Below are 23,737 nucleotides of genomic sequence, written 5' to 3'. Positions count from 1 at the left end.
TTCGGGACCTCGTGTCAGGGTCTGAGTACCCCCCTGTGTGCTCCGGTTTGCAGTCGGTTCCCCGGTTCGGTACTGGCGGGCCACTACCCTGTTCCGTTCCCTTGAGGTTACACTAGGCCGTCTTCCCGGCTCCTGCAGGCGGCGACCACCATCTGCCTCTTGGCCAAAGGGTGTCCAGGCTACGACCCAGACCCCTGTCAGATGTTACTACTCTACTTTTCGCCTCCTAAACTCACCTCTCCTCACTACTGAACTTGACTCCTCTGCTTCCTGCCTCAGGCCCCTGGAACTCCTCAGTGGGTGTGCCAGCCACCTGGCTCCGCCCCCTGGTGTGTCCATTAAGCTCTGAGGGAGGTGACCAAAGTTTTAGGTTGGCTGGTGTTACCTTTTTAGGGGATGGGTGTTTGTGCAAGGGCCTTTCTGTGACTATCTGGCTAGTCCAGGGCGTCACATGTCTGTCTCCCTTCCTTCCTCTGACTGTGGGTGTGTCTGTCTCCCTTCCTCTCTGTCTCTGGGTGTCTTTGTCTCTACCGAGATCATATTGCTTCTTATACTTTAAGAATGTCCTTCATTGCCTATAGCAACCAATTAGCTCTCCTATTAATGACCTGTAGCTTCCAGCTCCATTGACTTTAAGGTAAGCAGGTTTTCTGGTGAATAACTGTAAAGTGCGGGGCTAAAATTTCCCCTCAAAACATAGTCTATGACAAACTGCAGCCTCCCCAGAATTGGAGTATCATATTAGATCTACCAATTCTGGCACTTTGCCTCAGCTCTTCCCGATTTGCCTTGGTGCGGTGGGAATTCGGGTAATGGCATATAATTTTCCATTATTTACCACTTTATTTAAAAAAAAAAACAAAAAACCCATTCAGCCTTGCTGTAGTCCACGGAATCCACCGTAGACCACAAGAATATCTGTAAATTCCCCCGCATATATACAAACCAATAAGATGCTTGCCATCATTCACCACTTTATTCAAAAGAAAAAAATATCCCAGCTGGTCCAGGGAATCCGACAAACAAAGTCTATGGAGCATTGATTTGAGACACTGCATTTCAGCATTTCTGCTGCATTTTTTTTTTTTCACCCATAGAAAGCAATGAGAAAGTGAAATAAAATGCTGCAAAAAAATACAATGGTGTCTTTTGCTATGTTTTTGAAGCCTTCTTTGGTGAATGTAACTACCTTTATTAAACATGTACTGCAGGCAAACCACACATATGTAATCCACACCTAAAAAAAAAAAAAAAATTGTGCTGCAAAAACAATTCAATAAAAATGCAACAAAAATGTTGCAAACATGCTGAAAAATAAAAGGCATTTTTGAACTCTGGGCCTTTTGTCCCCCCTATTTTTGATAACTATTACTGTTAAAGCAGATATCTGGGGGCTGGTATCGGCCTAAAGGACACTGTGCTTTCCTGGTTCTCTTCCTATCTTTCTGGCCGCTCACTCAGCGTATAATTTGCTGGCTCTACATCTTCTCCTCTTCCTCTCACCGTTGGGGTCCCTCAAGGTTCAGTCCTCTGCCCTCTTCTTTTCTCCCTCTACACTGCCCCAATTGGAATGGCCATCAGCAGATTTGGCTTTCAATACCATCTTTATGCTGATGACACACAGCTATACACCTCATCCCCTGAGCTCACCCCCGCTGTACTACAGAACACAAGTGACTGCCTCACTGCAGTTTGCAATGTCATGTCTGCTCTCTATCTGAAACTTAACCTTTCAAAAACTGAACTTCTTCTTTTTCCTCCGTCTTCCAACCTTCCTAAACCTGACATCTCCCTCTCTGTGTGCGGCACCACAATAACTCCTAGGCAGCAGGCTTGCTGTCTGGGTGTTATACTTGACACTGATCTCTGCTTCACCTCCCACATACAATATCTTGCCTGCACCTGCCGCTTGCACCTCAAGAACATCTCTAGAATCCGCCCCTTTCTCACAATGGAAACGACAAAAACCCTCACCGTGGCCCTGATCCACTCCCGCCTTGACTACTGTAACTCTCTATTAATTGGTCTCCCCTAACTAGACTCTCCCCTCTACAGTCCAACCTTAATGCAGCAGCCAGGGTCACCTATCTGGCTAACCGCTACTCGGCTGCCTCTGCTCTGTGCCAGTCATTGCACTGGCTGCTCATAAATCACAGGATCCAATTCAAACTGCTTGTTCTCACCCACAAAGCTCTCCACAGTGCGGCTCCCTCTACATCTCCACCCTCCTCTCTGTCTATCACCCCACCCATTCTCTACACTCTGCAAACGACTTTCAACTAACATCCACACTAATTCGAACCTCCCACTCCCGGATCCAAGACTTCTTCCGAGCTGCACCAGCCCTCTGGAACGCTCTACCCCAAGAAGTTAGGACAAATCACAACTTAGCTTCAGGCGCACCGTAAAGATGCATCTTTTTAGGGCGCCTATCACACTCCCTAATCAGATTCGTTTCACATAGTCCCTCTACAACTATAACTGCACATCAAACTCCATGGCACCCAAATGCATCTCAAGGCTCTGGCCAACTGGTCCAGGAAACCATCCCCCAGTTCGTGAGATGGCTGGATTGTCATTGTAAATAAGCACTTGTACCCCCCCCCCCCCCCCATATCTCATTGTAGATTGTAAGCTCTCACGAGCAGGGTTGTTTGTCTTTTCTTTTTTTTTTTTTCCCTCTAAATATTGTATTTTCTGTAACTGTTACTTGTTTGTATATTATCCTCCTGAATTGTAAAGCGCTGCAGAATATGTTGGCGCTATAGAAATAAAGATTATTATTGTTACTGTTAGATTCAGAAATTCTAGCGCTTTGCCCGACTCTTATCAATTGCCATGGTATGGATTGATGTCAATATACTTGTGGGGTTGATGTCAGCTGTGAATTGACAACTGCCTCATGCCCAGGGGTTAGTAATCGAGAGGCATCAGACACTCCCATTACTAACCCGGTAAGAGTATAAAAACTCCCCCACACTTCCTCGTTCACCATGTTATTAACTAAATCAAAATCTTCAATGTTCCAACGTAATCCAATGATGTAATGTCACACGATGTGCATAGAATCCTATGGATCTCATTCTCAGTCTGAACAACAATCTTTATTCAGTATCCGAACAGAACCTGAACTCCAAACTCAGACATGGACATCCGTGAAAGTTCGTGTTTGAGTTTGAGCCATGTACACTAAATGTCCGGTATGGACCACGAACTTTACAGTTCCGGTTCATCCATCCTTAATCATCAATCCACAGGATCCCTATAACTGGAATCCCCAAGAATCCAGAGAATAGAGCCATGAAATGACCTATTATCATGGAATGATAGACAGACACACGAGCACACCTGCTCCATGCAATAAGTCCTGAAGATAGCCGGGTACAGCACTTGGCTATTTATGGCAGTTCCATCGCCAATGAATGGAGCTATGGAGCCTCATTCTCCTCTTACCATGATCCAAGTCCAGTAAAATCTCGAGAGGTCCAGGTACGATTACCATACAAGACTGGCAATGATTTGTTTTCCAAAACTGTTAGTTGATATTTTCTTAAATTTTTTTATAGCCCTTATAGGGAATATGTCAGCAGATTTGTTACCACATCTGAGAGCATTATGATTTAGGCAAAGAGTTCATGAATCCAACAAAGTATCAAAGTTTAGTGGGTGCAACAGATCTGATACAATCAGTTTTTAGATTTGGCATGCTGCAGAACTCAGAGTTAACCTGCCCACACCAGGCTCTCTATATACAAAGTCTATAGACAGTGAGCTGCCAATCACAACCGGGGTCAGTGCCTGACTAGCTGACCTAGTCCGGTAATAGTCTTCTGAAGCTAAAACTAACATTGCAGGGAAACTGCACGGACAGATGACTGAAATCTGTGTGTTAACCATTACAGCATGCTGTCTTCAGATTACAGTATATAGCAAAAACCTGCTGACAGATTTCCTTTAATAACCCCGTAACAGTACGTTCTTTGCGCAACATTTTATGTATTCCCATAAGAGTTTAGGGTCACCATTACTATGATTTGCAGCAGCTGTATGACTTTGTAGTAAATCTCAAGCAGATCTTCCTTTACAGATGTTCTTTTTCCACTATCCAGGTGTTGGCTACACCGTAATATTAATTGCGCTCTATGTGGGATTCTACTACAATGTAATCATCGCATGGTCATTATATTACCTCGTTTCTTCCTTCACCTCGGAGCTTCCTTGGACCAAATGTGGGAATCCGTGGAACACTGATAACTGCACAGACCCCAATCTTCTCAACGTCTCTCTGCTGAGTAACGGGACCACGTACTCCAAGTACAAACTAACACCAGCTGCACAGTTTTATGAGTAAGTGTCTCTTTTAAGACTGGAGATGTGATTTATTTCGTTTTTCTTCTTGTTGATACATTATTGAACATAGTGTTTCTTGTTTCATCTCTTTACACTTTGCTTTGTACTTTGCAAAAAGAAAAAAAGAGCAAAAGGAGAAAATAAACTTCAAACCTTGAAGCTTTCTAAACTACCTACTGAAAGAATGTAGTAATGGTTGATGTACATGCAACATTGAAAATGGCTTTCTCTTTTCGCTATTTCACATCCATACTCTAATGACCTTTTGAAAGGGTTGTCCAGTCTTCGGTTATCCATATGACTGCAGACTTCTGAATCCTTATAGCACACTGTCAGGATTCTCCGGTCTTGCGGTGTAAGAGTTGTGGTCAACGGTGGAAACGCTCCTGCCCCTGAAGTAATCAATCACTTCAATGTTGTATAATGGGAATTGTGTCCTGCGTCTTCTGTAAATATTGTGATGGGATGTGCAATATGAATTAGGTATTGTGATTCTGTATAATGTATGCTGTCCTAGTTAAGTATCACAGCATTTTAGGAATGTATAATGTGATGAATGTGAAATGTAGTGTTTTATATGAAAAAAAAAAATGTTTAAAAGAACTGAAGTCCTCAGTGGTTGATACCTTTTTAATGGCTAACTGAAAAGATGTGTTTTATATGAGAATGTTATGTAGGTGAAGGGTTAAGTCTGCCCAGCAACAGATTGCAGGGACAGAAACAATTAAGTATTGGGATTAGCCCACCCTGGGAGGAGTCAGCTGACAGGGACAGGACAATTCATTCTAGGAGTCAGTGAAGGCCTAAAGAGTGAACGTGACAGACATATAGTCGGTTGGTCATGAAAGTCGCATACAGAAGTGGTTTATGGCAATGAAGCAAAGGACAGAAGGCAAAATACCTTGAACCTTGAGAGTGGCCAGAGACACAGGGCGTGAACAGTGTTGTAACTAAAGGCCGATCTTTGGAACGAGTTGCTCCATGTTGTAGGAGCGAAGGACGGAATCCTAACATCCAGACCCCTTAACTGTCAAGATAATGGTAACTTCTACTGGTGAGGGACTCTAGTGGCCAGGCCTCTTAATCGTCAAGGCACTGGATTAATCTTAACTGGTGTATGATGTAGTCAACCAATTGACCTGTGTCCCGCTAGACGTCTGGGTGTGCAAAGCTTAACTTCGGTCATTGAGACACTTGAGGAGACTGTGGGAATGTAGGAAAGTAAGGTAACCATCACGGTGTAGACTGTAATGCTTGACTAAGTTTCACTGGGACTTACCGGCCCAGTTAGATCGGATGCTCTACAGCTGCCAAGATAAAGGTCTGTGACTGCAAGTATTCGATTTGCATAATATGTGGTCACATGCCAACTAGACATGTTCGGCCTTTTCTCAATATAAGTGAATTGAGTGAGGCCGAACACGTCTAGTTGGAATGTGAAACTATGCAAATTGACCTATTAGCCTAAAAATTCAAAAGAACAGTCAGATTAACTGCAGACTTTTATCAGAACACTGGACAACCCCTTTAATGTTCCTGCAAGTGTCACTTAAAACAAATAAACTCATATGTAATGCCCTGGCAAAATTAGGTAGTCACAAGTAGGCCCCTGCATAACACCTTCCCTCATTAGGAAACACACAGCCAACCATTAAACCCTAGTCACCCCCCCTTAGGGAAAGATACACACCAGTGGGCATGACCAGGCGGTTGTTGCGCACCCAGGGTCCAGAGAGCGCGGGGGCGGGAAAGAAGTCAGACCAGTCTTGGAGTTCAAGGACAGGAGTGTGGAGTGGAGGTCAGGTCTGTGTGTTGGGGCTCTATTGCATTGATCAATTCAGTAGGTAAATTTCTCCTTATTCATATATTCATGGCAGTAATGCAGATTCCATTTTTCACATTTTCACTCTTACACATAGCTATTGGATTTTTCAAGTCAGTATTCACACAGCAGTTTCTGCTATTTCATGTATTCCCCTTACATAGTCACTGGTGTGCATACCTTATCTCCCCATAGTGATGTTTTTTTAGGTTTTTGCACCCAGTTCAGACTTAGAATGGTGTTCCAAATGTTATTCCTTAAGGTCTGTGTGTCAGGCCTGAAGTTGACTGACAGGTACCAGGGTAGGAGCACTGGTGCCTCGGCTAGGAGGCAGACGGTGGTCTCCGTCAGCAGGAGACTGGAAGACGGGTCGGTGAAACCGAAGTGGACCGGGCCGGGGTTGTAGCCCACCGGTACCGACACTGGGAACCGACCCGGAAACCGTAGCATAAAGGGGGGTACTCGGACCCTGAAGCCAGGAACCAGAACCTACTGGAACTGGTTAATTAACCGATTGAGGCCAGGACTAGAGGTACTGTACCACCCAAAGTCCCTCATAGAAGACAACAGCCCACCGATAAGGGATAAGAGGTCACCGCCAAGGCCCATAGATCCCACGGGCCAGCGTCTGCGGGCACTGCTCCTTAGGCCACATACAGCGGACTCCTACGTTTCAAACTGGGAAGTATTTTCTACTTAAAACAGTGCAGGAAAAGGATAGAGACCACCAGCCGGTTGGGGGATCCCGAACGCAACCGGCCACGGCACCGGCCACCACCACCTTGGTTTACCAGAGACTTGTGTATTTTACTGAAAGTGAGTACACAAACAACCCCTGCGGTCATCATTCCCCCTGCACCAGAGCCATCGGGTCCCGGGGCCACCATCCCTGCCCACGGAGGGGTTAACAACTTGCTGTGCTGCACATCATCTCCCCCGGGTACCCCCTAACAGCAGCGGTGGTGTCCCACATCACCACACACCGTGGGTGGCGTCACGAACCTATTACGGCCTAGCCCATATAGCTACGTCCCCCATTTTATTCGGCGTGTCCGCGAAACCCCTGGGTCTGGAGACCCTCGAGCCACCACCCCTGAAGGTCCGGGCCTGAGCGGCGACCGGCTGCTGGCATGGGGGTGGCACACACACACAGGTCATTGCTCCATCTTCAGGCCAAGGGTTGAATCACAAGTGTTCCATATCATGAACCAATTTTGTACTTTCTGTGCTAAGGGTGTTTTATAGAGACAGATCAAGCAGCTGCACTGCGGGCCATGAGAAAAAGGGCCCCACCATGGTTTGCTTAGACTATTACTGGTTGGTAAAACATATGATCAACTCCCCTCTCCAGAAAATGGCATTTTTTTACTATTCAAAGTAGTGAGAAATTAGGGTTTGGGATCATTCTGTTCTGAATGACAAAAGCTGTTACCACCGTGGTGTGTTTTGTTGCTTGTGTTGAGAGCATCAAACAATCAAAAACAGCCCTTTTAATGTTTGTCAGAGGTTATTTGTATAGCAACTTATGAGATATGCAAACTGCCTCTTCAGCGTGGAAAATGAGGCTTATAAGCCATGGAATGCTCCTATGGTAAATTACACATGCAAATTTGTTTCTTCAGAGTGAAAGAGGAGGCTTACAAGCCATGAAATGTTCCTCTGGGAAATTAAACTGTGATGCTAGTCACTACTAACGGATCGTATAGATGGAATGATAGTCAGGCAAGCTTTTTATTTAATCGTATGAATGTATATCTTACCATCATATAAAAATAAACACCAGACAATAGACAGTGATTGAAAAATATCAAAAGGATAAAAATCAAATTTGAATATCAAGATTTTCTATATATGGAATAGCGTTATCATTTACAATATAGAAATCCTTCTTGTCACCATGGTAGGATCTCAGGGGGCTCCTCAACAATGTGCTGGATAGTTTGACGATCTGCTCCACAGTCACAGGTCGGAGAGTCATATTTTCCCCACTTATACATAAAATCTGCACAGACGCCAAAGTTTGTTCTGATACGATTTAGAGTAACCCATGTTTTCCTTGGTAGATTGAAGCCTGGTGGAGGGTTTTGTAAATTAGGGAACATTTGGGGATCACCTTCTACTACATTGACCCAAAGTTCTCGCCATTTCTCCTCTAAATTGAAGTTTTGTTCATGCAAGGTGATTGCAGTTCGGATGGGTGGATGTCTTGATTTCAATCGTTGTATTGTAATATCTCTGATATTTTGGTGTATTGGAAGTTTTTCATTATTCACTACTTTAGTGTACTCTTTAAGTAGGAGCTTTTGTCTTCTTAGATTTGCGGGTGCGATTTGCGATAGTCAGGCAAGCTGGTGTCAGGTAACAGGAGGGCACGTCAGTTCACAGGGAGTAAGCAGAAGTGAAGTCAAGTCACAGGTTGAGGGTCAGCATTCCAGGACAGCACGTATCCGATTCAGGGAGCAAAGACGTGGTCAGGTAACGGTCTGAGGTCAAAGCCAGAAGGTAATGACAAGAACAGGGAGCGGGCAGAGAGGAGCCCAATAACAGTCCGGGGTTAAGAAACTAAGATCAGAACACAAGCACAAACAAAAGCCAAGAGCACAACTGCAGAACCAGAGAGTACGACTGGCGAGGTTCTGAGAGAGCATGCTCTGTAATGAAGCACAGCAGTTGCCAGGAAGGTGGAACACCTGTGTAAAAGTGTGAAGCCCCACAGGTGTTGTGTCGGTGCATTACCTTCAGGGACTCCACTCAGCTGGATCTGGTCACAGGTAGGAGATCTTCTTCTTGTCGTGACGCCACTCTCAGTATTGCGGTCAATGGGGACCGCCACTGCAGGTTAAGGGATGCCTGGGGCTGATGGTGAGTGCAGTTAGTTGGAATAGCCTCCTGAGAGTGAGGCAAGCCCCAGGGCCCTGTGTAGGTGCGTAGTACCACAAGGCGCAGAATAACTCCACACAGGCAGAATGTCTTTCAGGGTTTTTACTCACTTCAGGTGGCAGGGTGAGTAACCCGGGCGTAGCTGGGATGAACCAGGCGGGAACCAGGTGTCCTTCAGGCTGACTTGTGAGGGTGACTACTAACTCGCCTTCCTTAGCCCTTGGTGGTTTGGAGTGACCCCGACTTTGAGTCCCTATGGGGGTCACCCAGGGAAGTTGCTGACGCCTCACTCCCCTTCGTTTGCCGTGTGCTTGTTGCCTGGGCCAGATCACTCCAGCTTCTTGCCTCCTGTGAGCTATGGGCCCTAACTGTGGCTACGTGGCTGCGGCTTTTGTGGTGTTGTGGCGTGGGCTTTGAGAGCCCCACACCGGCAGGTTTAGCAAAAGAAAGCTGGATCTATCTCCGCTTCGGGATCTGCCGCCCGTTTGGGCCTGGTACTCCCTAGCAGTCTCCTTACTTCCCACTCTGTGCTCTCTCTCTAGCTGGAGATGGGTTTCGGGTAGCCCTCCTAGTTGACCGTTCTCCCCCGTCGGTAGCCACTGCGCGGACGCTGTCAGACTACAGCAGCCCAGGGGAAGGGGTCAGCTCTCCTCGGAGCTCCCTGGACTCTGCACTGAACTGGCTCACTGCTCCTCCTCTCCTGTTCTTGCCTACGCCACCTAGCAACCAGACTCCCTTACCACACCCCTTGAGAGGAGATGGAGGCTTTTGGCCCCCTCCACTATTCCAGTGAAGGTGAAGGCTTTTCCCCCTCCTGGGATCCCCAGGGGTCCTCTCATAGGTACATGTGTGAGACCTGATCACTATGCGCCTGTGTACCACACCCCGGTCAGCCTTCTGGATTACCTGTGTTGTACTGTCCCCAGCATGGGTGCAGTACTCAGTGGTGCCTGACCAGGTCAGGGGCGCCACAAAAGCACCTCCTAAAACCCGCATAGAATCCTATACTGTCAAGCAACCTGACAGCTAGTGCTTAGAGAAACACAGCAGATCATCTCCAAATATGCAACATGCTCTGCACAAGGAAACACGTCACTGTCGGCTCTGTAGTTCAGGAAGGCGTGGCAGAGCATCACCTGTGTGCAAGATGCTCTGCACAGAGAAATCGTGATCTAAACATGCAAATTTGTGTCTTCAGAGTGGAAGAGGAGGCTTATAAGCCATGGAATGCTCTTCTGAGAAATTAAACATGCAAATTTCCTCTTCAGAGTGAAAGAGGACTTGGACTCTAGTGTTACCCATTAGAAGTATCTCATTTCCATGAGAATTGCATGGCTCATAAGTCTCCTTACACAGGCATACTTAACCTATGAGAGACGCACCCTGGTAGCAAGTAACAAAATAACATACCGGTAGTTTGAAAACTTTAGCCCATTCAGTTCAATGTTATCTCCTGGAATATTGATCCAAATAAAGGAAAAAAAACCCCAGGCGATGAAAGAAAAGGTGAGGAATCCTTTGATCAACCACTGGTCTCTAGTGATGGGTAAAGAGAAAGATATTTGTGTTTTGAATTATTCGTACCAAATACGAAAATATATATATATATATATATACTAGAAGGTGGCCCGATTCTACGCATCGGGTATTCTAGAATTTACGTATTGTGTAGTTCATGTATGATTTTTGTTATATATATATATATATATATATATAGAGAGATGTTGTTGTCTGTAGTTACCAAGTGTTTGTGTAGGCGCTGTACATGTTCTGGGTGTTGTCTGGGTGTGACGGGGGGTGAGAGCGGTGTTGTATGTGTGTTGCGTGTGTTGCGTTGTTTGTGGAGCGCTGTGTGTCTGTAGCGTTGTGTGTGTGTTGCGCGGTTTGTGTGTGTGTGGTGTGTTTTGGGGGGAGGTATGTTTTGAGCAATGTGTGTGTTGTGCGGTATGTGCGTATATTTGTGTGTGCCGCGGTGTTTGTGTGTGCAGCGTTGTCTGTGTGTGCAGCGTTGTCTGTATGTGTGGGTGTCTGTGTAGGGCAGTTGTTTGTGGTTCCCAGTGTGTGTGTGTGTGTGTGGTGTGTTGTGCAGTGCGCGTGTGTGTGTGTGTGTGTGTGTGTGTGTGTGTGCATCAGCCTCTCTTCTCTCAGCCTACCTCTCCCAGCCTCCCTCCTCCCAGCCTCCCTCAGCATCAGCCTCCCTCTCCCAGCCTCCCCAGCATCAGCCTCCGCCAGCATCAGCCTCTCTCCTTCCAGCCTCCTCCAGCATCAGCCTCCCTCTCCCAGCCTTCCAAGGATCAGCCTCTCTCCTCCCAGCCTCCGTCCTCCCAGCCTTCCCCAGCATCAGCTTTCCCCTCCCAGCCTCCCTCAGCATCAGCCTTCCCCAGCATCAGCCTCTCTCCTCCCAGCCTCAGCCTCTCTCATTCCAGCCTCCCCCAGCATCAGCCTCTCTCCTTCCAGCTTCCCTCAGCATCAGCCTCCCCTTCCCAGCCTTCCCCAGGATCAGCCTCTCTCCTCCCAGCCTCCTTCCTCCCAGCCTCCGTCTCCCAGCCTCCCTCAGCATCAGCCTTCCGCTCCCAGTCTCCCCCAGCATCAGTCTCCCCAAGCATCAGCCTCCACCAGCATCAGCCTCTCTCCTTCCAGCCTCCCCCAGCATCAGCCTCTCTCCTTCCAGCCTCCCTCAGCATCAGCCTCCCGTTCCCAGCCTTCCCCAGGATCAGCCTCTCTCCTCCCAGCCTCCTTCCTCCCAGCCTCCCTCTCCCAGCCTCCCTCAGCATCAGCCTTCCGCTCCCAGTCTCCCCCAGCATCAGCCTCCCCAAGCATCAGCCTCCACCAGCATCAGCCTCTCTCCTTCCAGCCTCCCCCAGCATCAGCCTCTCTCCTTCCAGCCTCCCTCAGCATCAGCCTCCCGTTCCCAGTCTTCCCCAGGATCAGCCTCTCTCCTCCCAGCCTCCTTCCTCCCAGCCTCCCTCAGCATCAGCCTTCCCCTCCCAGTCTCCCCCAGCATCAGCCTCCCCAAGCATCAGCCTCCACCAGCATTAGCCTCTCTCCTTCCAGCCTCCCCCAGCATCAGCCTCCCCATGCATCAGCCTCTGTCCTTCCAGCCTCTCTCCTTCCAGCCTCCCCCAGCATCAGCCTCCCCTTCCCAGCCTTCCCCAGGATCAGCCTCTCTCCTCCCAGCCTCCTTCCTCCCAGCCTCCCTCTCCCAGCCTCCCTCAGCATCAGCCTTCCGCTCCCAGCCTCCCCAAGCATCAGCCTCCACCAGCATCAGCCTCCCTCGTCCCAGCCTCCCCCACCATCAGCCTCTCTCCTCCCAGCCTTCCCCATGATCAGCCTCTCTGCTCCCAGCCTCCTCCAGCACGCCGTGCTCCTCTGCCGACACTCACACACCCGATCGCATCCACTCACACACACCCGATCGCATCCACTCACACACACCCGATCGCATCCACTCACACACACCCGATCGCATCCACTCACACACACCCGATCGCATCCACTCACACACACAGACACTGACGATATCGCACATACGCGCTTATACTCACAACATCCGGGGATATCACATGCTTCTGGCCATGTGATCCTCCGGCAGGTCCTGGAAGATCACAACAGCACAGTATCGAGGCCGAGAAGCAAGCGATATCCCAGGATGTTGTGAGTATGTGGATGCGATGTGATGTGTGTGTGTGTGAGTGTGATCTGATTTGTGTGTGTGTATGTGTGTGCTGTTATGTGTGTGTGTGCTGTTATGTGTCTGTATTTTCCGGCGCTGCAGGACCTTGATGTGTGGATGCGATGTGATGTGTGTGTGATGTGTGTGTGAGGTGTGTGTGAGAGTGAGTGTGAGCCGCTGTACACTGTTAACTATGATACACATCGGGTAACTAAGGGACCTTAGTTACCCGATGTGTATAATGGTTACCAGCTTTCACGGCCTCCGTGAAGATCCCAGCATCGCAAGGTTATGTGTGGCGCTGCTGGGATCCTGACGGAGCCGGTGTAGAAGCAAGCGATATCCCAGCATGTTGTGATGTGTGAGGTGTGTGTGAGAGTGAGTGTGATCTGATGTGTGTGTGTGTGTACTCACCTGGGAATCGGGGCTCCGTGTCAGTTGGGCCAGAGCGAGCGTGGATTGCGTGAGGGGGGCGGGGCCTGCAGAGAGCCGGGGCGAGAGGCCAATCCGTGTGGGGGGGCGGGGCCATGGCGAGCCCAGCGGCCAATCAGCTTCGTGTCACCGTAAGGACACAATTTCGGAGCATGACAGACAGACAGATAGACAGACAGACAGACAGACAGACAGACAGACAGAATAAGGCAATTATATATATAGATATATATATATATATATATCTATATATATATATATATTATAATTTAGTATAAGACCATAATATATGCCTTTTTATAGTTTAATGTACAGAATATCAAAATATCCCAATTGAATGTATTTTTTTTTTTTATCTGTTCCCATAGCCGTGAAGTGCTGCGTGTACATGAAAGTAATGGACTTCATGACCTTGGACATCCACGATGGCAGCTCACTATTTGCCTGGTTGTTGTTCTTATAGTGCTTTTTTTCAGCCTCTGGAAAGGAGTGAAGACGTCAGGCAAAGTATGTAATTGTAAAGGATGGACATTAAAAAAATATGCACGCGCGGGACACTACATTCATTGTGAAAGTAACCCTAGTTTTAAATATCGCATAACATATTAGCAAAAACAGTCTTTCATTTTTAAAGAGAATCTGTCAGCAGTATTTTGCTATGTAATCTGAAAGCCGCATGACGTAAGGGCTGAGAGTCTGATTCCAGTGATGTGTCACTTACTAGACTGTGTGCTCTTGTTTTAATATCAGTGTTTTATCAGCAGGAGAATATCTCTACAGGACTAGGTGTTTTGTGCTTCCTAGTTAACTGCTCCTGTGTAACCCCGCCCCCACCATTCATTGGTAGCTTCAGTGTACACAAAGGAAAACTGCCAATCAGTGATATGGGTGGGGTTATACACAGCACAGCATTCTGAGCTCTGCTAGCTTTGCAGCAGAGAAAACGGTGATTTTATTAAAATGACAGCAAGTGATACATTGCTGGAATCTGGTTCTAAGCCCCTACATCATGCTGCTGTCAGATTACATAGCAAAAACCTTCTGACAGATTCCTTTTTAATATAAGAATTGCCACAAAGTTCAAAATATGTAGCATTATCACTAACCAGGGAAATCTGTAATTTTGCAGTGGGCATTCAGAAAATGAATGACCCCTCTTTCTATGAGGAGGAATCCTGATTGACTCTTTAAAGGGAATCTGTCAGTAGGTTCAGCTCTCTGAAGTTGTCTATATGGGCATGTAGGTCCTAGAAAGTTGAATAAAATTATACCTTGATATCTGTGTTCCGCTGTCTAATTCCCGAGAAATTCATGTTTTTCATAATATGTAAATGAGCTGTTAAGATCTCTGAGCCGGACACAGATCTCACTGAGAATCTGTCTCTAGAGATTATTGTAAATGAAAGGAGGTGTTACGTGTGAGAAATGTAAATTAGAAGAGCAGACTGTCAGTTATTACATGTCTCACACTGGTAATGTCCCCATTTATTTAATATAATCTCTGGAGGCAGATTCTCAGGGAGATCTATGTCCGGCTCAGATCTTAACAGCTCATTTACATGTTAAGAAAAACATAAATTTCTCGAGAATAAGACATCGGATCACAGATATCAAGGGATCCTTTTATTCTCCTTTCTATGATTTATGTGCCCATATAGACAGCTTAGGAGGATTCATCTGATCCTACTGATAGATTCCCTTCAAAGGTTAGGATTAGTCAGAGATCAATGTTAATGATGCAGGGACAAGGGATCACAAAACTTAATGCTGGAACGGTCAGGCAGCAGTGGGGCATTCATGGTTGTCAGGCAGCAGTGGGGCATTCATGGTTGTCAGGCAGCAGTAAGGCATTCATGGTTGTCAGGCAGCAGTGGGGCTTCATGGTTGTCAGGCAGCAGTAGGGCATTCATGGTTGTCAGGCAGCAGTAGGGCTTCATGGTTGTCAGGCAGCAGTAGGGCTTCATGGTTGTCAGGCAGCAGTAGGGCTTCATGGTTGTCAGGCAGCAGTGGGGCATTCATGGTTGTCAGGCAGCAGTAGGGCTTCATGGTTGTCAGGCAGCAGTGGGGCATTCATGGTTGTCAGGCAGCAGTGGGGCATTCATGGTTGTCAGGCAGCAGTAAGGCATTCATGGTTGTCAGGCAGCATTGGGGCTTCATGGTTGTCAGGCAGCAGTGGGGCATTCATGGTTGTCAGGCAGCAGTGGGGCTTCATGGTTGTCAGGCAGCAGTAGGGCATTCATGGTTGTCAGGCAGCAGTAGGGCTTCATGGTTGTCAGGCAGCAGTAGGGCTTCATGGTTGTCAGGCAGCAGTAGGGCTTCATGGTTGTCAGGCAGCAGTGGGGCATTCATGGTTGTCAGGCAGCAGTAGGGCTTCATGGTTGTCAGGCAGCAGTAGGGCTTCATGGTTGTCAGGCAGCAGTGGGGCATTCATGGTTGTCAGGCAGCAGTAGGGCTTCATGGTTGTCAGGCAGCAGTAGGGCTTCATGGTTGTCAGGCAGCAGTGGGGCATTCATGGTTGTCAGGCAGCAGTAGGGCTTCATGGTTGTCAGGCAGCAGTGGGGCTTCATGGTTATCAAGGGGATGAATGGTTTTATAGCCAATGATGCATCCTCAGATCTCTACAATAACTGTTGAGTCTCCTGGAAGAACATAAGATCCTAAAAAATGTCATATATACTTATTCCCTTAGGGTCACAGTGTTCTGTGGCCTCTGAACGGGAGCCCTGAGAACCACCTACTACTGGACGGCATCTCTGGCTCTTCTTCAGTTATTGTTGTGGAGTGTTGGACACATAACATATTGCCAGGCTGGATAATCAAAAGGAGTTGAGATGATGACAGGACAGAGCCCGTTTTCGGGACTCCCATGCAGCGGCCATGAAATACTGACCGAACTACTGTCTAGGAAGTGTCCCAATTCTTACAGATTGTACATTGCCATTCATTCTTCTTCATTTTGTAGTTCTGCTCAATCAGCATTCTGCCAGCACGAAATGTGATGGAACTTTCCCATTTATGCAGAAAAATAATACATTGACTCACAACAATGCAGAATAAATATACTGAATGTATATTTTTGGGGGAACCAAGTTAATTTTAATTGAACGCTTTATATATTTCTTGTTAGGTAGTATGGATAACGGCAACACTCCCATATGTGGTGCTATTTGTACTCCTTATACGTGGTATAACGCTGCCAGGGTCTTCCAAAGGCATAAGTTCATACCTTCATATAGACTTCAAAAGACTAAAGGAATCTACGGTGAGTATCCGGACAAGTCATTTCGATGCGATTTTATAATTTACGGTAATTTGTATAATTGAACACAATTATATTCTGTAACCAAAATATTGTAACTAGAGACCAAATATTTATCTTTTGCACGGTATGGGAGTTTAGTAACTTTTTTTGTCTAAAAACTAAAAAAAAAGAAATAAAGCAATTTGTAAATAGATCTTTCTGGCAGATGACGGCTGTATTATTCAGCCATCATCTGCCACTAACAACCTTGCAGGTGGAGCTGAGCTCTGCCCACAGATGTTAAATTTCTGAAAACTGCACTCAATGTATGCTGGCAAATATGGTAAATAGGGATGATCGAATACCTCCAATATTCGGCTACACACATATTCAATGAATAGGTCGCCACTATTCGACTATTTGCGAATATTCGATGCGCAATGTAAGGCTATGGAAATCTGAATAGTTGCCGAATAGTAACTATTCGGGCTCCCCATAGACTTACATTCCGCATCAAATATTCGCATAGCGGCTACTTATTCGTCGAATATTCGCGAAGTGATATTCGATCTTCCCTAATGGTAAACTGTTTAACTACTTCATAGATATAATGGCTCAAACAGTCCACCCTTATACGTGCTCTAATATTCTAAAATGTCAATGCAGTCTAGGCAACTGGCACTAGATCATGTAGACGTGAGGGCAGGGAGCCGGTTGCCAGGCACAGCCAGACTTCCCAAAGAAGATAAACATGGCATCACCATATTTACCCATATACTATTTGCTACTTATACATGTTTACTCCATATACAAAGTGCTGAGCTAGGGCTTGTGTATATAGTTTAGGGAGCACTGACAGTTCTTCCTCCTCTGGACCCAGTGATCATATGATCACTGGGTGTAGGGAGGGAACAGGAGCTGCTGGGTCCTAAGGAACCAAGGCAGGTTTGCCATGCAAGCCAGGAGGCTGAAAGTTCCCTGCAGCTAGGGTGTTTTTTTTTTTTCTTTTGTTGTTGTTTTTAGGGAAATCAGCAAAAAAAGTATGGACTGTTTAAATTTCCCACCCTCAAAGGTCTTATGGGGGAACACAGTGTATAAAATAAATGATAAAGTAAATAAATTAAAAATATCAAAGGTAAAAAATAACATTATTATTATTAATATTTATTATTAATAATATAAAAAGCTCCATAGAAAACATACGGTCAGCCTCATCACTGCACCCCTATTAAAATCCTATATATAAAAATTATTTTTATGCAAACGGAAATGCAGTCTAAAATAAAATGTTTTAGTGGTCCATTGTGGTGATAAAAAATAAAAGATGTGAGAAGACACATTTCCTATTTTTCTTTACAATTTACCTCCTGTCAGCAAAAAAAAAAGGAAAAATACAGTGACTATTGACATTTTTATGCACAGACCTAAATCCCCGATTCTTCATTTTCTGAGTCTTTTTATTTTTAAACACATTAACATTTTTGTCTTCTGTCGACATATTTTGCACCTAATAGTTCAAAATGATGCAAGTGGTTCATTAATTTTGCACAAAATAGAAAAAAAGCTCCTTATTTTTGTCCCTAACCTTCTGTATGACTTTTTAAGCACAAAAAGTTTCACGTTCCATTAAAACGTTGCGAAACTTGTGCCAAAATCTGAAAACCACAAATTCTGCCCATGACAAACATAGACAACAACACACAAAATTATAGTTTAACAAAAGCATTAAAAAAATACATAAAATTATAGTTAACTAAAATTTTATATGCTTTTTTTTTTACCTATAATTTCATTTATTTTTTTTTTAAAGTACAAATTTAAAAGAAACGCAACGAAAATATATTTTTGGTCGATTCATCAAGTGCGTCTTTTTAAAAAGTCACAAACTTTGTTGCAAATGCACTTCAGTCGTCCCTTGGAGCAACTTTTATGCCAGGTATTTTTGGCACAATTTTTTGTAATTTTTCCAAACAAGCAACTTTTGCACTGAAAAGTCGAAAATGGGTCTAAAACAACAATGAAGAGCATTTTTGATTGTGCGCAAAATGTATTTATATTTTATATTTTGACAAATTTGGCACAAAAATTGTAAATGAATACCAAAAGACAATGAACAAAAAGTGAATTTGAAAACCTTTTCCCATGCAAATGATGAAATAGGCCACAGTGTGTGAATGAAGACGGTTGATATTGCACGAAGTTAGCCTTGATCATCAAGAAAAGGAGATGGGTAAATCGGTCCACCGGACTCTGATCCACCGACAGCAACTACTGAGTCCTGCGAACCGGTCCGCCCATATCTAGCTCTAAAGGCCGCTTTACATGCTGCGACACGTCACACGCACATGCCTTCCTAACGATGTCGCTGTGGCCGGCGAACAACTCCTCCTCCTCTTCCCTTCCCTTCTTCCCTTCCCTTCTTCCCTTCCCTTTCCTTCTTCCCTTCCCTTCCCTTCCCTTCTTCCCTTCCCTTCCCTTCCCTTCCCTCCTTCCCTTCCCTTCCCTTCCCACCTTCCCTTCCCTTCCCTCCTTCCCTCCTTCCCTCCTTCCCTTCCCTTCCCTTGCCCCCTTCCCTTCCCTCCTTCCCTCCTTCCCTTCCCTCCTTCCCTCCTTCCCTTCCCTCCTTCCCTCCTTCCCTCCTTCCCTTCCCTCCTTCCCTTCCCTCCTTCCCTTCCCTCCTTCCCTTCCCTTCTTCCCTTCCCTTCTTCCCTTCCCTTCTTCCCTTCCCTTCTTCCCTTCCCTTCTTCCCTTCCCTTCTTCCCTTCCCTTCTTCCCTTCCCTTCTTCCCTTCTTCCCTTCCCTTCTTCTCTTCCCTTCTTCCCTTCCCTTCTTCCCTTCCCTTCTTCCCTTCCCTTCTTCCCTTCCCTTCTTCCCTTCCCTTCTTCCCTTCCCTTCTTCCCTTCCCTTCTTCCCTTCCCTTCTTCCCTTCCCTTCTTCCCTTCCCTTCCCTTCTTCCCTTCCTTTCCCTTCTTCCCTTCCTTTCCCTTCTTCCCTTCCTTTCCCTTCTTCCCTTCCTTTCCCTTCTTCCCTTCCTTTCCCTTCTTCCCTTCCTTTCCCTTCTTCCCTTCCTTTCCCTTCTTCCCTTCCTTTCCCTTCTTCCCTTCCTTTCCCTTCTTCCCTTCCTTTCCCTTCTTCCCTTCCTTTCCCTTCTTCCCTTCCTTTCCCTTCTTCCCTTCCTTTCCCTTCTTCCCTTCCTTTCCCTTCTTCCCTTCCTTTCCCTTCTTCCCTTCCTTTCCCTTCTTCCCTTCCTTTCCCTTCTTCCCTTCCTTTCCCTTCTTCCCTTCCTTTCCCTTCTTCCCTTCCTTTCCCTTCTTCCCTTCCTTTCCCTTCTTCCCTTCCTTTCCCTTCTTCCCTTCCTTTCCCTTCTTCCCTTCCTTTCCCTTCTTCCCTTCCTTTCCCTTCTTCCCTTCCTTTCCCTTCTTCCCTTCCTTTCCCTTCTTCCCTTCCTTTCCCTTCTTCCCTTCCTCCTCCTCGCTGGAGGATGCAGGAACGCTGTTGTTCATCATTCCCAGGGTGTCACACGTAGCGATGTATGCTACCTCAGGAACGACTAACAACCTGCGTCCCAAATAAGCAACGATATTTGGGAAAGGAACGATGTGTCAACAATCAACGATTTTTGCCGTTTTTGGGATCGTTAGCGGTCGCTTGTAGTTGTCACACGCAACAACGACTCTAACGACACCGGATGTGCGTCACGAATTACGTGACCCCAGCGATATCTCGTTAGCGATGTCGTTGCGTGTAACGGGACCTTTACACATGTTTATTGGTAGACATATATGTTTTTTAATTATAAAGGAGGTGTAGTTGTGCTATTTTCTGACCTTCTTCAGATGTGATTGTTTGTGACTAGGCTACATTTCTTTCTATTCTTTTTAGGTATGGATAGATGCTGCCACACAAATCTTTTACTCACTTGGTGCAGGATTTGGAGTTCTTATTGCATTTGCCAGCTACAATAAATTTGATAACAACTGTTACAGGTAGGTCACAATTGCCTTTCTTTATAATTTAAGCTAAAGCAGATCTGTCACAATACCGGTTGCATACATTATTAGATGTGTACCTAATGAAGGTGGTATGCTTATTCTGAAAATCCATGTCAGGATTGCTGATAAGTCTTTGGCTTTGTGATCTTTGTTTCTATGGTAACAAATGTTACATCACATGAAACCCTTATGTGTCTAATATATGTTTTCAAAAATTTGTGTTTGTTGCTTATGGCAACAGTGTTCTACGCATGCGAGAAAACAATATGGAGGAGTCTAATGCGATATTCACAGCAACTGAGAGCAGAGGAGGGATAAAATTCTTGTTTCTGCAAGGAAAGTCCGCAAAGGATATTCATGTTGATATGTCGCAGACATTTGGGGATCAATGCCCTTCATATCCCACAGTTAAGGGTTGCCAAATTTAAAACGGGCCACTTCAGCACCAATGATGGGGAACGTCCTGGACGACCGAGAGTGGCTGTTCCGGAGATCGGCGATGCTGTGTACAACCTCATACTGGAGAATCCACGAATTTCAGCTAAAGCAATAGCAGACATCATGGGGATTTCCCGTGAATGTGTTTGTGTGTCGCCAGGGGTTAAGGAGATACCCAGAACCGGGCCATTTTGGCTTCCTTGCCTGCACTGTGTATGTGTGGCCCTGCTGCAGTGTGAACTATGCAGCCGGCTGTGCTCTGCTCTGCTCCTAGGTACCGACCTGACAGGCAACTCGAGTCCTTACTTGTATGTTCCTGAACTCTGCGTTTGTTGCTTGTGTCTGTGGTACAGATAGAGAATGTGGAATCCTCACTTCTCTGGTGTTCACTGTGCAGTCTGTAACCTGCAGTCTCGGATCCAGCATCCGTTCTGTGTGCTCCACTGGGATGAGCAAGCAATCCTCTGCCTCCCAGGAATGTTCCTCTGTGTACCCTTTCTCCTTTCCTCAGACCCTCAGCTAGGCCTGGAATTGGTCAGTGGATCCTGAGGTGAGCTAAAGCCAGCTTCCAACCTGCAGATCCTTTCTCCTCAGTGCTCTGCACTGAACTTCCAAACTGAAACTACTTCCGACCATTTCCTCCCCCCCACCAGAATATACAGGGAAGCAGCTTGGTCTCCCCCTTCTGGCCAGGAGGTCTTGGTGTTGTGTGTGGGGAGTTAACCCTTTGTGTTGTTACTGTGGCAACCCTGGGGTGCCACATTCCCCCTTAGTGAAGAACAGTACTCCGGGACTGTGAAACAAACAAACAAGTTATCACAACAATTATATATATACAGAGTCTCAAAAGGAAAAAATACAAAAACCTTAAAGCTCAAAAAGAGTCCAAAATGTTCAAAAATATAGAAGTGTTCATACAGTATAGTCTCTGTAGGTACTGGGCTTATTGGTCTTAACGTTGCAATTATATAAAACATTTAAACAACCAAACGCTTCTTAAAGGTGTCTACTCTGGTCATAAGTGCAGTAGGCCTCACGGCCCTCGGGCCACCAACAATGTGATCAAGTTGTAACTCTCCGTGCTGCCACCTTACACCACTCTTCTCTCACCTTTTCTGTACACTAAACTGTTACGGTTTTTCATATAAACATTATAACATATGTACATTTTATATGCAATTCCACATTAGTATTTATATCTTGCTGGTATCTGACCCTGAGTACTACGCTGTGACCTGCGTACTGCTGGTGTACTGGGTGTACTTAGCATAATGGTGTGGGTGGAAGTGTACCTATTTGGTGTTTCTGGTACTTGTGAGGATAGGGGGCTGACTGTAGGACTGGCAAGCTCACTGCGACCAGGAATCTGTTCTTCCTCTACGGTTTCAACTTCCAGTTCTTCTTGTCTTGAGACTTCTTGTGGTATGGATTCTGATGTTGGTTCCACCACTTGAGGGAAGGCGATCATTGGGACTACTACTGCTCCATAGTAATTTGGCCATGTTTTTGGGAAATCTCCTAAGACTGTATGGAATACATCTTCTTCCTTCTTGACAGGTTGTACCTGTATGGGTAAGGTGACTTCTGGTGTCTTCAGGGTTTCAGGACACGGTTTGAGTTGATCTCTTGACACGACAGCTGATGTCCTTCCTTTATCCTTACTGATTAGACACACTTTGGGATTATCCATACTGGATGGTAAGACTGTATATGGGGTGGTTTCCCACTGATTATCCAATTTGTTTGTGCGCCGTTTCCTCTTGAGAACTTGGTCACCAGGTTGCAATGGGGTTGCTAGAGCATGCTGGTTGAAGGTTCTCTCCTGTCTTCCCCTAGCTTGTTGGAGACTTTTCTCTACACACTCTTGTACTTGGCGATACTGCTGCTGACGTAGGGTATCCCAATTGGATTCTTGAACTTCTGCATCTGGCTTCAGAATTCCCATATCTAGATCAATTGGCAGTTTACCGGGCCTTGCACGCATGAGGTAAGCGGGGGTGCAGTTTGTAGAACTCACCGGGACATGATTGTACAAGTCCACTAGGTCTGGCAACTTCTCTGGCCATTGATTTCTTTCTGACTCTGGTAAGGTCTTCAACAGGTCAATCACAATATGGTTCATCTTCTCACATAAGCCATTTGTTTGGGGATGGTATGCTGTTGTGCGGATCTTTTTACAGCCATACATGTTGCAGAATTCTTGGGAGATCTGTGATTCGAAAGCTGGACCTTGATCTGCAAGGACTTGTTCTGGGTAACCCTGGGGTCTGCAAAAGTACGTCTGGAATGCTTTAGCTGCTGTTCTAGCTGTAAGGTCTTTCACGGGTACCACCACTAAGAAGCGTGAGTAATGGTCCACGATGGTTAAGGCATAGACATAGCCGGACCGGCTTGGTGACAACTTGACGTGGTCTAATGCGACTAGCTCGAGTGGTTGCTTGGTTACTATGGACTGGAGTGGAGCTCTCTGGTTCTGTTGATCCTTTCTTCTGAGGTTGCACGGTCCACATTTTCTACACCAATCTTCAATTGATTTTCTCATGCCAACCCAGTAGAATCTTTCTCTTAAGAGCACTTCCAACTTTTTCCAACCAAAATGACCAACACCGTCGTGGTAAGCTTCCAGAACCATCTTGACGTCTCTCTTGGGCACGATGATCTGCCAGACCAACTCATGTTTTTGGATTGGTGTGCCTTCTACAGAGCTTCCCTTGGTACAGGAACAATTTACCTCTCTCTTTCCAGAGATGTTGTGTCTCAGCTGGGGCATTCTGATTAGGGTATGCACCTTGTTGTGTAAGCAGTTCTTTCACTAGCTTCACAGCTGGATCGCTGTCTTGTGTGTCAGCCCATCCGTGGTGTGCTAATGGGTTGAGGTTTGCCTGCTGTTGTTTTTGGTAGACACTCGG

The 23,737-nt window shown here is 46.0% G+C and overlaps 1 protein-coding gene across 1 annotated transcript in view; it reads left to right on the top strand.

The window, feature by feature from the left end:
* The window catches only part of SLC6A2 (solute carrier family 6 member 2), a 378,218-nt gene that overhangs the window by 254,805 nt on the left and 99,676 nt on the right, over positions 1-23,737 (top strand). Inside the window, exons 12-15 of the mRNA XM_075325426.1 lie at positions 4,110-4,347; positions 13,526-13,664; positions 16,285-16,419; positions 20,281-20,384. Of these exons, the coding sequence (XP_075181541.1) occupies positions 4,110-4,347; positions 13,526-13,664; positions 16,285-16,419; positions 20,281-20,384 (616 nt within the window). The remainder of the gene's footprint in view (positions 1-4,109; positions 4,348-13,525; positions 13,665-16,284; positions 16,420-20,280; positions 20,385-23,737) is intronic.

This window comes from Anomaloglossus baeobatrachus, chromosome 10 (genome assembly GCF_048569485.1).
Source record: "Anomaloglossus baeobatrachus isolate aAnoBae1 chromosome 10, aAnoBae1.hap1, whole genome shotgun sequence".
NCBI classification, from domain to species: Eukaryota; Metazoa; Chordata; class Amphibia; order Anura; family Aromobatidae; genus Anomaloglossus; species Anomaloglossus baeobatrachus.
This window is presented reverse-complemented; position numbering and strand designations above follow the sequence as displayed.